We start from the raw sequence: 15186 nt of genomic DNA on the forward strand, positions 1-15186 counted from the left end.
TGTCATGTTGGGATGCCCAAGCAATGTCCCCTTACCTTGTGCCACTTCAAAGCTGATGAGTGCCAAAATTCCTACATTATTTTTCACAAATTAATATGTTCATCGTTCTATGAGTATGGACCAAAAGTACCGTGCACTTGTTACACGCATGTTCTCATAACATCAGTAGTCCATCACCATGTCTCACGGAAGGGACAGTGTAACTTTCATCACAGGCCATGTTGACTGTTCTACAAACGTAGTGTTAATAATGGTTGAAAAAAAGTTCAATGTTGATCTCAATTTTCCAAATGACTTGGTCCCTGGCATTTTGACACTTGTCACTGTGCTACGTATTTGGTCTATTATATGTAAATTGACTCGTGGCGTTTTTGTATTAATTGCTTTCTTCTGGCAACCCCCAACAGACCATCTTTCCTGCAGCATGGATTCCGGAAATAAACTGCTAAAAACATTACAGTGTGCCTATACCAGGGCTTGACACTGGCACCTGCCAACCGGCCAAATGCTGGTAAAACTTGGCTGTGGCTAGTAACAATTACAGTGCCACTAGCCAATTTGGCGGGTAGCTTGACATATCAGAATAGCATATATTCTGCATTTTACGCCTTGTAAATTGTTTCTATTTGAGTTCATCAATGGTCATCAATTGTTTCTATTTGAGTTCAAGAAAAAGATCAGTTACTCAGTTTCTATTTGTTTAATTTATTTCCATGTAGAAGGCTATGCACTCATCTGCATGCTTTAACACTTCATCTTCTGAGGTTAGATGAACAGTGTCATGATGAAGAAAAAAAAACAATTTAAAATGTGTGGCTAGTAGAATAGCTGGATGGCTAGTGACTCAGGAAAACATGGCAGGCAAGCGAAAAAGTTAGTGTAAAGCCCTGGCCTATACGTTATATTTTGGTTGCCTTTTGCCTCTGTAGGTACCGTTCCTGCCACTTCTCTACGCAGAGAAACTCATGACAAAGTTGTGAGAATCATGTGACTCAAGCTGATGATGATTGAGACGAAGGTCATCAATAATCATTAGTTGAAGAGTTGCTTCCCTGATGAACACTATCTTACTTCCCCTCCGATCACCAAATGGCTGGCCCAGGGTCCCTGTCCATGTTGTCCTCAGTCCTCCTCCCTTAGGAGGCGCTGTGACCAAAGCCCCACTCACAATCACCTGGGTATCAATCACCTTTGATAACCTCATTGTCTTGCCCCAGCCCCTCACTCTGGTCTTGGCTGCTGGACGGACAGGACACTAGTATAGAGAGACTTGCGCGACAACTTTGGATAAATTATTGTTTGATATCCGGCCGAATACAAACATAGACTGCTTAGTTCATCTTACACACACTGTAAGCTTAAAATACCTTTGCAAAGAATTCCTCACTTCAAGTCTGAGACCTTGCCTGGACATATCTCAAGACTTTATCCGGACACTGTGAGCTAAAGGCGAGCTCACTGCGAGAAATAGCCACGCACGCCTCCGTGGACCAACTTCTCGCATTTGGGATTCAACAGACGAATCTCAAGCCGCAACAAAGACTCCTTTGCAGCCCCAAAACCCTCGAGAGGAAGAGGGAAACTTTGGACTGCAACTTCCAGACGGACGCATCGAGCCCTTTGGAAAACTGGACGTCTTTCTTTTCATCTCACACAGTAGGCAGTCTGTGGACCCTTTGGGCCCAGCCTAGACGACACTAGGCCTTTGCTAAGCAGCTACTTATCAGTAGCCTTTCCATTGTCTTTGCTTTCTGTTGCTAATGCTAGCTTAGTCAACCACACACACACGTGATAGCCTAGCAACCAGACCTCTGCTACACACACGCACATACACACACGCACATACACACACACACACCTCCACACACACAGGCTGAAAGCCTGTCCCACCTTTTCTTTCTTTTCCCCTCTTTTATGTTCTTTCCTGTTTTATACTATTGTGCCTTATTATTGTTATTATTCCATTTAACCGATTTTGAATGTAAGTTAATGCATTTTATTAGATTACTTAGTAGTTAATAAAGTTATTCATTTGACTGAATTTTGTTGTCCTTGTTGCTTTGTACAACCAACCAACCTACTATAGAACTTTGCCTTAAGATCTACTTTAGTGCTTGTGTACCCCAGCTGATCACAGAGAATAGGCCTTACTGTTCACTGTGCCCTGCTGAGTAACCCCAGTACAAAACTTATTATTAATTCTGTGTTTAGCAATTTATTGTTGAATATTGTGATTGATTTATGAGACGGTCCTTTAATTACATTTTAATTAATTTGTTTATTAATTATAATTAATTCCTAATTTATTAAATTCCCAAACGAGATTTTTGCCTTCAATTCCTGGTATAGCCGCATGAGGAGTAAATCCACACGCAGCTTAAAACGTAACTTCAATTGCACAACTGTAGTTGAACCTACATTACTGGTGCGGTCCGTGTGAGGATTCAGATTCTCACGCGACTGTCCCTACACCTCCTAAACAATTCCCTTGTAATGATGGATGAAATTGTATTCCATCTACCCATCTATGGCTTGATTTCAACCGAACCTCTCATATAACACTTCTGAATTGAAATTTCAACAGAGCCAGTTGACATTCTTAATTTGTTTGATCGAGAACCTTTTGACAAATCTTTGCTTTCTTCATGGCATACAGGTAGAACATGAAAACTGTCAGTGAAGCACTGACTTGGGGGATACAAGGTTCTCTCAGGAGTCCAGCAACTCATTGACCTTTTATGCACAAGCCAACAAATCACAAGACAACAGACCACAAGTGAAGATGGTTATCTGTAATGGCCATTCAAATCCATTGGTGTGAAATTGTATGAATGTTATCAGCCCCTATCACAAGGGCATGTACGTAAACTTGTGATCAAGCTTATTTGGCTAGTTTCTGTTATTATTTCAAAATACTAAAGACATTTATTTTACAATAAAGGGCTTCATTCAAACAATAAGCATGAGTGATAAACAAAGATTTGTGGTATCATTCATATTAACCCTGGACTACTGATACTCCTGGACACTTTGGTGGTAACTTTGTCTTGGCCACCCAGCACAGGTGACACTTTATTGTACACTTTATGTACACTTTATTTTTGGTGTGTGTGTGTGTGTGTGTGTGTGTGTGTGTGTGTGTGTGTGTGTGTGTGTGTGTGTGTGTGTGTGTGTGTGTGTGTGTGTGTGTGCGTGTGCGCGTGTGTGTGTGTGTGTGTGTGTGTGTGTGTAGTGACACAGGGGGCGACTTGTGCTATGTATGTAACAGTGAGCTATATATATATGATTATTTTATGTGTAAATATGTGTGTTATGTCTTGTGGGCATGTGGGCTTGTGGGTTATGTCTTTATTTATGTATGTGTGTATGCTACTTGACACCTTAATTTCCCCCTGGGATCAATAAACGATACTCTGCTCTAACTCTACTCTACTCTACTCTATATTTTCTGAAAAAATGGCTACCTAACAAAATATTCTACCGGGGTATGTAAACTTATGGCCACCTTATGAATATGTACATTATATGTGGCAGCCCATATGGAAAGGATATTGTAGAATCATACACAAGTTTTTTTACAAGTTTTAAAAATTCTAAAAGATTTTTTTATATGACGGTGAAAACAGATAAACGTGCTTTGGTCAATGTAATCCTGAAAGTGGCCCCTTGCGTTTGTCATAGAGAATTGTAAGGTGAAACTAGTAGGAATAAAGTACAAATTGTAAAGTACATGGAATTTACAGATAATGTGTATGATACAACTACTTTCTTTGTATGCTTCATATTGTTCATATAATAATTCTGCATGAGAAAACACCAAAAAGGCATAGGCTAAGGAGTAAATCATACATGGCATATATATTTTATATAAATATCTTACAAGTTCTTAACCACTTTTTTCTGTGTGGGAGGTCTTAGTTTTCTGAAGCCACAATGTCTGCCCCTGGTCAATGGTCAAATTGAGCCTGCCACATATGACCCTGTTAGACATAATAAACTAGGCCTGTGCAGTCGCCTTCGACTGCTTAAGGTATATCCCCGAAACGTGACACTTCCAGTCCCCCATCATTCCTACCACTCCCGTCCACCTTTTCATAAACGTATATGATGAATACAAAATATAAAATAAATATATTTAACATCTATACATAGATCAATGACGTGCATAGGCTAAAACCAAATGACTATTGTGAAAATGTAGCAAACGGTAATATAACACTGTTTTAATGGTTCACTATTACAGTGGATCTACCACATTAGGTGCAGTGTAATAACCAGTGTAACAATATTTAATACCATGTATTACCAGTGTAACACCATGTACCAATTTTGTACTTACATCATGTATTTGTGTGTTAGTAGTATTACATAGTATTGCATATTGTTACACTGGTATTACACTAGTATTACATGATATTAAATATTGTTACACGGGTTATTACTCTTTACCTAATGTGGAAATGGTGAACCATTAACCCATTTTGTCCTAAGCCCTTTTTGGGAAAGGGTGCCCTCTGCCTATTAAATCCTATATATCTCAGCCTCAGAAGCACATACAAACATGAAATAAGTTGCATTTAAAAGCTAGTACCCTCGTTTTGCCCTAGAATGAGTTCATTCAGCTCTAACTTACCCATATTGTTTAATAAAGCTCAATTCTCAATAACCTGAATGCAGCGTATGTGTGTCTCCAGGACACAATGGGTTAAAATGAGGTGTTACCGGGCAAATCAATCCACCCTGTCAGAAGTTATGGGCCAAATTAAAATTCTGCCACTTTGAAAGTCTTGACCTCCAAACTCAAATCAGTTCATGAATCTACCCTAGTGCATTAACACACCAAATCTGGGACAAATCCATCCAACTGGTCAGAAGTTATGGGCCAACCCGGCCAAACAAAAATTCAGCCATCTCGAATTCAGCCATCTTGAAAATGTTGACCTCCAAACTCGAATCAGTTCATGAACCTATCCCAGAGCATTCACACACAAAATCTGGGACAAATCCATCGACCCGTTCAGAAGTTATGGACCAAACAAAAATTCGGCCATCTTGAATTCGGCCATCTTGAAAGTGTTGACCTCCAAACTGGACTCAGTTCATGAAACTACCCTAGAGCATTCACACACCAAATCTGGGACAAATCAATCCACCCGGTCAGAAGTTATGAGCCAAACAAAAATTCTGCCATCTTGAATTCGGCCATCTTGAAAGTGTTGACCTCCAAACTCGAATCAGTTCATGAACTTACCCTAGAGCATTCACACACCAAATCTGGGGCGGACGCGGCAGCGCACGCAAAACCATTACATCCCCAACGCTCCGTGTTTATATGGTCCCAAATAGCCTACTGTTTGCCTGATTATCATCGGCTTTCAAATCTTGTACGGAGATGTTGGTCTGACCAAGAAGATAACAAACTAGAAGCACTCAGAGAGCGCAGACCTCTGCCATGGAAGCTGCTTGATAGAACATTTGACTACATTACACCCTAACGCTAAATCCCATTACACCCCTTAGCCCTACGCCTTTCCCCTTCCCCTCCGTTTTGCACGTCCATGTGTAGGGGTAGTGGTGTCTCGATTCACGTTCAGACATAGGGGTTGGGGTACGGCGAAGGGCTTTCCACCCCTCTGCACAGAGATTTTCCGACACCACACTCCACGAAGGATGGCTACAACAGATTTCTCTGAATGCATTGCGAATGCATTTAAAAATTGCTGAAAAGCCGTGGTATCCACAACAGCACACAAGTTTAAGTATTTTCGCCGCAATTGACAGTTTTAAAGTGGTAATAATTATTCAATTGTCCTAAAGTGTGATGGCACATGAAAAAAATCGCTATTAACGTCAACCTAATGCATGGAATTAGTGACAGCTGTGTCATTCCATGATTGTTGAAGGGGTATCTCAATTCATAGGGGTTGCGTTTCAAGCCCTACACCTTACAGCTTCGCTCTCAGCTGTTTTTGTTTGCTTGGTCTGGTGACCCACACTTCACTCTTCAATATACCCGTAGATTTCCATCCCACGTTTAGGTGCTTTGGAGGTGATGACATTCTAACTCACCAAACATAACATCCCATTCATTTTCCATAACTCCCATGCAATGCCCTGCCATTGACTTCAATGTTAAACGCAGCATTCCAGTTACTAAGACAAAGAGCTTATCACCAAGTATTGAACATTGAAATGTAATTTAGAAGGTACCAAATTCCAACTGTTTTGATGTAAATGGGAAAAAAAGAAAGAAATTTGGATTACAACACTACAAAACTATTTTGCGTTATAATGTGGAACAGAGCATTTTAAGTGTTTTATTATTTTAAAAAATACCGTTATCATTGGAAGGTTCATTCAAAAACTTTAATTGTACTCTAATGGCTGATGACTTGAAAATTATGACGACTGTCATTTGTATTGATTATTTGGGGAAACAGCGAAAAATGTAATTTGCGTAATAATGTGGAATGCGGTGTAGAAGCAATGCCGAAGGTGTTGCATCAATAGGAGGGCGTAGCCTGGCTAGCCTTCTGTATGCTTGTAGCCTACTGTATGCAGTCTAGTTTTGTTAATGTCTAGCCAAATGGTGGCTCATGGTTGAACTCATTTGACATGGGAGAAATTGCAATAGTAATCAGTCCATGATTTTTGTACCGGTAATCCCAAATGACGTGTTAAAAATCGACCGATTTATATTTAGTGGAACATACTTTTTTCCAGGTCAAAGTTGGAGATTTCCCCATTTATTTTTCCATAGGGAGACAATACAAGAGACACTTGGTGAAAGGGGTAAAATGTTAAACTATGAGATATCAATTTGAAACTTTCACAGTAGTTTATTCAAACTAAGACAAAGATTTTCTTTTGTATTTCAAGTTGTCTGAAATATGATGATTAAGTAGGCCTATGCAAATGAGATCACATCTACTTAAATACGTAAATATGCCACAATGGGCTAAACATAAAACAAATAACAAAAATAACGATTCACACCTTTTGTAATACTAAATCCAACCAACATCACTTTAGAGCAGGGGTGTCAAACTCATTTTGGTCCGGGGGCCGCATACAACCCATGTGGACCTCAAGCGGGCCGCATTAGTAACATCATCACAAAAAAACGTAAAGCAGAGGATTAGTGTTCAGTACTATCACGTTTTAAAGGGACACTGTGCAGGAAATGGTCAAAATAGGTACTGCAACTATGCTGTTCATTGAAACTGGGCTTCCTATTGCCACATTTGATCTTTACATGAAAGTTTACTGAGTAATAAACAAATATTTTTTAGTGTGGTCCAAGTACAGTCATTTTTGCAGCTAAACATGGCTATTTTTGGAAATTCAAAATGGCGAACCATGGAGAAGATCCCCCTTTTCATGTATGAAAAGTGCAATTTTTCCAGTCATAGTGAATACTTAGAATTTTATGGTGGTGGTAAGTAATCATGAAAAAGGTAACATTAGTGAATGGGTAGCATGAATTCTGGAAATAAAAAACTAAAAATCTCACACAGTGTCCCTTTAAGTGTGTTGAATATGTAGAAAGCAATGCAATACTGATAATCCTGTGCAAAATTTCGTTGACTTCATTCATTCATTGGCAACCTTAAATGAATTAAGTATGGGACAGTTGATTTTGGCGAGGGGTCTGGGGGTGTCCCCCATCAAAATTTTGTATTTCTTAGATGTAATTTCCTGCATTTTCACGCATTCTAACATCCCGTTTCCAGTTTCAGCTTAATAGGAACCAATACAAATCCAATTATATTTATTATTTAATTACAACCAATACCAATACAATACGAATAAGAAGTGTTAACATTTTATCTCTATATATGAAGTCTATAATATATGAGCTTTATCAAATGCCTGTTACAGTACAAATTCACCATTTATAATAGAAGTGTGATGTGCACTTTACTACATATATACAGTATAACAGAGGGACCATTGGGTTAATGTCATGCAGGTCTCGATTTTGCCCCGACGGCCGTAATTGCGCATTTCGGTTATTTCATTGAAAAAAAAAAAAAAAAAAAAAAAACCTCTTGTCTCAAGCCTCTTTGCTTTTGACCTTGGAAAAAGTAGGTTGACCCTGTGGGTCATTTCACGTGAAATCAGACACTTTGGGACCCGACCGACCCGGATTTCGATCATACTTGGTGTGCCTTTTCAGTAGCAAGGTAGCACCCCAGAACTGCATTGGTTTGAATCTGACACTAATATTAAGGGAGAAACAGACTAGGAAAGGTTCACATGTGAGGGTAGGACACTATACATTCAGCCTTGAATATATCAGTCAGTGTTAGTCACAAAAAGATGCCTGTGGTGTTGTTTGAAAGCTCTTTTCTGGCTCTACATATTACACAATCACCTTGGAATACAACTACTCTCAGAATATGAATTATGATAAATTGAAAAATTAAAAATTGAATATCTAAAAAACCTATATTTTAAAATGGCCAGTTCCTTGTCCAAACGTAGCCGGCAATGTCATGAGCAGCACCTAAAATGCTGGTGTTCGGTTTGTTATTCATTTCAGAGAGAATTTGACTCACAAATATGGCGTCATACAGACCACTTACTAATAATATGGTAATACCATAGTAGCATCACATGACAAAACAAAAACAAAACAAAAATGGTCAGTGTCCATGGTCCCAGGTTTCAGAAACTAAGGCAGATGTCCATTTATACACACCAAATGATGATATGTGAATGTTTGAACATTCCTTCTCTGTGTACCTGTGCCATCTTCCCTTTACCGTACTTTAAAGAGATAATCAATGGCTACACTCTCATTTTGTACTCTACCAGTGCATTTGAAGCAACAGCTGTGTCTTTTGTAGATAATGTATAAGTACGTCCCGTTGCAGTTACAGGTTCCACTACCAGAAGCACATCCTGATGATCCATGACAAGTCTATCTGGTCTGAAGGGAAAAGTGAAGGATGGAGATGGCCCATGAGGATGCAGGAAGTTCAGTTTCACCTCTCCAGTGCTCGGCATACATTCCTCAGCACATGCTAGCCACCAATTGCCATCATATACAGCTACAACATACCCTTTGATGCTTGAAAATGTAACACATTCCTTTACTGAGCTCACTCTTTCAACTCTGCCTTCTCTGAATGCCTGGAATAGTTCTTGCAGATTCAAACCTTTTCAACAGGTTCTCAGCTTCATGATGGTACATCTCTGTTGTGTCAAACTGGCAATGGATGTTCTTGACATTATCCTTGACTGACTCCCTTGAACCAGGAACGTTTTTAAAACTATAGTTTTGTAATTCAAGATGCTATTCAATCATTTCACTGGAACAACCAGTGCAGGCCACAATCCATCCATTTGTATGCTACTACCAAGATCAGTTGAAACTGGGAAAAAAATCTGTTTTGTTGTTATTTCAGACTGCAACATTCATGATACAATTGCTGTACATCTGTTTCAGAAGCTCCTAATTCAGTTCCTCAGTGACACTTCATCAATGACAGAACGTCCAAAGAAGATCCTATATTTTTTTCTGATGGCTGTGCTGCACAATATAAGAACCTAAAAAACACAACAAATTTGTGCCACCACGAGGCAGATTTTCACATACCTGCAGAGTGGCACTTTTTTGCCACATCACATGGCAAAGGTCCATGTGATGGCGTTGGAGGGACAGTTAAATGGCTTGCTGCACGAGCAAGTCTGCAACGTCCTATTGACAATTAAATTGTAACGCCATACCAACTGTTTGAATTTGTCAAGGATAATGTCAAGAACATCCATTGCCAGTTTGACACAACAGAGATGTACCATCATGAAGCTGAGAACCTGTTGAAAAGGTTTGAATCTGCAAGAACTATTTCAGGTACTCAAAAACTACACAGCTTCTGCCCATTGTCAATGGACACAGTGGAAGTTAGGCCATTTTCAGCATTCAGAGAAGGCAGAGTTGAAAGAGTGAGCTCAGTAAAGGAATGCGTTACATTTTCAAGCATCAAAGGGTATGTTGTAGCTGTATATGATGGCAACTGGTGGCTAGCATGTGCTGAGGAATGTATGCCGAGCACTGGAGAGGTGAAACTGAACTTCCTGCATCCTCATGGGCCATCTCCATCCTTCACTTTTCCTTTCAGACCAGATAGACTTGTCATGGATCATCAGGATGTGCTTCTGGTAGTGGAACCTGTAACTGCAACGGGACGTACTTATACATTATCTACAAAAGACACAGCTGCTGCTTCAAATGCACTGGTAGAGTACAAAATGAGAGTGTAGCCATTGATTATCTCTTTAAAGTACGGTAAAGGGAAGATGGCACAGGTACACAGAGAAGGAATGTTCAAACATTCACATATCATCATTTGGTGTGTATAAATGGACATCTGCCTTAGTTTCTGAAACCTGGGACCATGGACACTGACCATTTTTGTTTTGTTTTTGTTTTGTCATGTGATGCTACTATGGTATTACCATATTATTAGTAAGTGGTCTGTATGATGCCATATTTGTGAGTCAACTTCTCTCTGAAATGAATAACAAACCGAACACCAGCATTTTAGGTGCTGCTCATGACATTGCCGGCTACGTTTGGACAAGGAACTGGCCATTTTAGAATATAAGTTTTTTAGATATTCAATTTTCAATTTTTCAATTTATCATAATTCATATTCTGAGAGTAGTTGTATTCCAAGGTGATTGTGTAATATGTAGAGCCAGAAAAGAGCTTTCAAACAACACCACAGGCATCTTTTTGTGACTAACACTGACAGATATATTCAAGGCTGAATGTATAGTGTCCTACCCTCACATGTGAACCTTTCCTAGTCTGTTTCTCCCTTAATATTAGTGTCAGATTCAAACCAATGCAGTTCTGGGGTGCTACCTTGCTACTGAAAAGGCACACCAAGTATGATTGAAATCCGGGTCGGTCGGGTCCCAAAGTGTCTGATTTCACGTGAAATGACCCCTGTGTCTCACGGTGCTTACACACCACAAGCGTGAGACGTCCACTTAACATTTCCGGTATGTGTCCGAAACGGAGCGCACAGGAGCGCGGTGTAAGCGCGGCACATGTCCGGCCCCGCGAGGGGCAGACCGGACATGTCCTCAATGCTCCTTGAAAATTGAACTCGAGTGTATTTTCCTGCGGGGACGGCCGCGTGCAATGAGCGGTTTCCACTGAAAATTAATGGCTGCTGCCCACTGATAGAACATGGACGCGGATTGTGCAGTGTGAAAGGCAGCCCACGAACCTCTCGGACTCGCGATGCTCCCGGGCACGTAAAGCTAACGCTAATATCTTGGTGTGTATCCACCGTCAGATGGCGCACTTGAGCAATTCGGGCACTATGTTTCAGTGTGTAGACCGCTCTCACTGACCGCTAGTTCAGTGCACTGAAAGCGCCCGGATGATGCCCTAACAATGGCGAAAAACGCAGTGCTTGAACGATGGACACTGCAAGCACTAAATGGTTGCCATTTTGAAAATAAACCGGAAGAAACATGGCGTTCAGTTCAGTAGAAGAGTTTGGTCTATTAATTCTTTAAGTAATGTTGCTGAGGCACCAACCTCTTCATGCCAAGCCAAATATTGTATACGAAACAGCTGCCATTTGGGATGAAGGAAATGTAAATACAAGCAGGACACGCTGTGCAATGTAAACAGTAGCCAACCGATATTTTGGTGAGCTAATGCTAGCTCAACCGTCACTTCCAGTGAGGGCACAGTGCATAGTGCTCAGACTTTTCCACGGCACTGTGCACTAAAGACCCCCAGTGCACTGTGAGCACTATGCACTAACTGTCAGTGCACTGCCATAAGTGAGCCATATGAGACATAGGGTATGTTCCACTAAATTGATGAGGGTAGATCTTATGTGATGCAGAGGGCATCTATATGTAATTATCATATTTCAGGAAACTTGCAATACAAAAACTATTTGCCTTAATGTGGGTTACCAACAGTTAACGTTTCAAATCAATAGGTCATAATTTAAAATGTAGCCATATTCACCTATCTACAGTGGTCTCCAATTATTTTCCCCAAGGACCAAATTAAGTAGTGCAAATGAGGCTGAGGGCCAAACAAATCGCCAGACGGTATATATATGGCCACAGATAGCACACATACGTTTTCATTTTTTCCAACCTCATGGTGGGCCAAATATTTGCCATGTCTGGGCCAGATCTGGCCAGTAAGGCCACCATTTGGAGTTCACTGTCATCAATGTCACCCTATGAGAAAATTACTGGGAATCTCCAACTTTGATCTTGAAAAAAACTAAATATCAACTAACTCTCAACTAACTGAACTAACTAACTGAGCTAACTGCTCAACTAAATATCAACTAATAGGTGTTCAATATGTGAGGGTTTGAGGATAACTTAAAAGTAGGAACCACTGCAATTAATCCTATGGTTTGCCCCTTATTGGCTAGATTGACTGGCCTATCGTGTTTTCTATAGGTCTATACGTCTCAAAGCACTTGGGCTGCGTATGCAACGCGCTTGGAAAGAGCCAAAATCTCGCCTGAAATAGTAACATCATGCAATAGGCCCGGCTATGTGTCATTAATACACGGTTTAATGAGTCATGCTGTAGTGTGGAGCAGAGTGGTCTGTTGTGCAATAGTTTGGTCTGTGTTGTTGTATGGCTGGTAGTGATTGTTGAAGTTAGACTGTAGCCTACTACAATTTCAAGTGTCAAACAGTTGACCAACACGCAACATACGATCGTAGTACCTGTGCTCTTCGTTAAACCACTGGGCACGAGGGTCTAGCTGCTAAATCCAAGAACATGAAGCCTTAATTAGAACGCTTACTGTTCGAATGGTCTCGTAGTCCACGATACTGGGATCCGTAGTCATCAGGAAGATTGCCGCTGTTACTAGACAAAAGTGGTTCAGCTTCTTCCATAGTCTGTTCGATGCGTCTCAGTCTTCAGAACACCTCCACGCTGGGGTTCCCCGTCCTCACAACAAAGCTAAAGAGGCATAAATTCTGATATGGTGACTGGTGACTAGGAAAGTTTGGTGAAGGCAAATGTCATTTGACTCATTGCTCGCAACTATATGCGGAACCAAATAGCCTAAATGGCAGCTCCACCCCTGTCCCGCAGTCACCTCACGTTTGTAGTTTAGAACTTATTCTCGCGCACATTTAGACGCATCCGAAGAACACATTTTACATGTTCTATGTATGTCTGCTGTTGCCCAGTCTAGGCACTTTATATGTCTGTAAGGTATTGTATAGGTAGGCCTACTCTAGGTGTAGGCTAATGTAGCCTATGTGTACTGTATGTCTAATTGTCTATGTCCACACCTTATGTCCGCATGGGAAAGTAAGAAACGTAATTTCAATTATTTGTGTGACCAGTGCATGTACAGGAATTGACAATAAAACCGACTTGACTTGAACACAATCGTTTCCTGGAGTCTCGTGATATATGACAACTGGCCTGTCCCAAACAGAAACCCTGTCCGCGTTCGTGACGGCGCATTTCTGCCCAGCCTGCGCAGCGCGCGCGCACAACGCCAAAGTGGGATGCATACGATGTCAAAATACGCGTAGCCTACGCGCTGCGCAGACTTTGCAGAAACGCGCCGTCACGGACGCGGAGATTGGGTTAAAATCCAGCCCATGTTGAGAGTTTGAAGGGTCCAATACAAGGGAAACTGAGGCTTTACCAGTAAAGTAAGGTGCGTGAAAGGTGTTCGGGTTTTTTGTTACATAGAAGGTGTTCGGGTCCAGTGGACCTGGTCCTACCTTGTTTTCCCCCTTCATCCTGCTTGTGGATTTCTTAGCATGTAGGCCTATTTTTCAGGGAGAAATATTCAAAGAGAGGAAAAATAAGGAGACAAGGAAGGAAGAGTAAACTCAATCCGAGCTCTCTGATTGAGCCACTAGTGCTCTTCTCATGCAATGTTGCAACATTGACACATAACTGCAGCCCTCAACAATATAGTGAAAGTGAAAGCCCATTGGGAAACTCCAACTCAAATATCTGCAGTGAAATGAGCCAAGGTCAGTGAATCTCAATATGATTTTTTTTTCTTGAGTAAAAAAAAACTGTAAAGGGTTAAATAGGCCTAGGCCTACTATGTAGAGGAACGCAACCAAAGGCATTGTTATCGCTGTACAGTAATGATGGACACCAAGGTAAGTACCTGATCATAACCGAAACTCCCTATATAATAGTTTGTATACAAAGCAATATCACAATCTATTATGGGTACCAGGGCCGCTGACCGCTTTTTCTGGGCCCATGACAAAGTCATCTGAAAGGGCCCTCTATCCAATACATACAATGTAATGGGGATCCAATTATGTGCCCATGATGTCAATGTCTCTGGAACTCTTTTCATTAGACCTACATATTATCAAAACACATTTTAAATTGGAGCATTCAGAGTATGTTTCTCTCTAAAGACATAATCATATCATAACCAGTAAATGTAAAGCTCATAACCTATGTAAATCCTGAACCATGTTACAGCTGTAATGCAATCTAAACAGACATTTCATTCACATTTCATATATTGTCTTCTGTCTTCTTTCTTTTTTTCCCCCAATCAATCAATTAATACATAATTATTAATTAATTAGGCCTATTAATTATTACACAAAGCTGAGTGAAAATACACAAGAGTCTGGCGATAGTCAGGTTATAGAAGACTATCCCGGGGATGTGGTGCCTCGGTGAGCTAAGACACCATAGGCCTACCATTACGCTGGCGGCCCAGGTTTGGAATTCATAAGTTGTCATCAGTGCTGCATTCTGTGGCAGCAGCCATTAGTGAGTGACACTCTGACCCCCACTCACAAGAAACACAGAACAGCATGAATTCAGGGCACCGATTAATAAGGTAGTAACCCACACACAAAACATCCCATAATGGCAAAATCTGCAAACAAAAAAAACACCCACATTTTACCTGATGTCTTTGGATCTGTGTTCTGTAAGACTATTAATTTAAGTTTTCCCCATGCTCATAGGGGATGTTGAAAACATGTATACTGTATAGCAAAATGAGATCAAAGTCCTGTTTTCTCAACTGTACTCTGTAGTCTACTCAACTGTAGGCTACTCTGTCTACCCAACTTCAATGCCACTTGGAGGCAAAATTGTCTTATTTGCAATGCATAGCATACAACTCACAGGACAACACACAAAACCCAAGACAAGACACAAAT

General features: G+C 40.6%; 1 protein-coding gene across 3 annotated transcripts in view; it reads right to left on the reverse strand.

Moving 5' to 3' along the window:
* The window catches only part of LOC134438898 (two pore channel protein 2-like), a 48470-nt gene extending 35329 nt beyond the window's left edge, over window positions 1-13141 (reverse strand). The window contains exon 1 of one of the 3 annotated variants that reach the window (XM_063188617.1): window positions 12816-13141. In XM_063188617.1, the coding sequence (XP_063044687.1) occupies window positions 12816-12909 (94 nt within the window). In that variant the 5' untranslated portion in view covers window positions 12910-13141. Of the gene's footprint in view, window positions 1-12735 lie in introns of all 3 variants that reach the window. The other 2 variants (XM_063188616.1, XM_063188618.1) reach the window with 2 other exon arrangements.
* Between the last annotated feature and the right edge of the window lie 2045 nt (window positions 13142-15186).

Source organism: Engraulis encrasicolus, chromosome 22 (genome assembly GCF_034702125.1).
Source record: "Engraulis encrasicolus isolate BLACKSEA-1 chromosome 22, IST_EnEncr_1.0, whole genome shotgun sequence".
Lineage (NCBI taxonomy): Eukaryota > Metazoa > Chordata > Actinopteri > Clupeiformes > Engraulidae > Engraulis > Engraulis encrasicolus.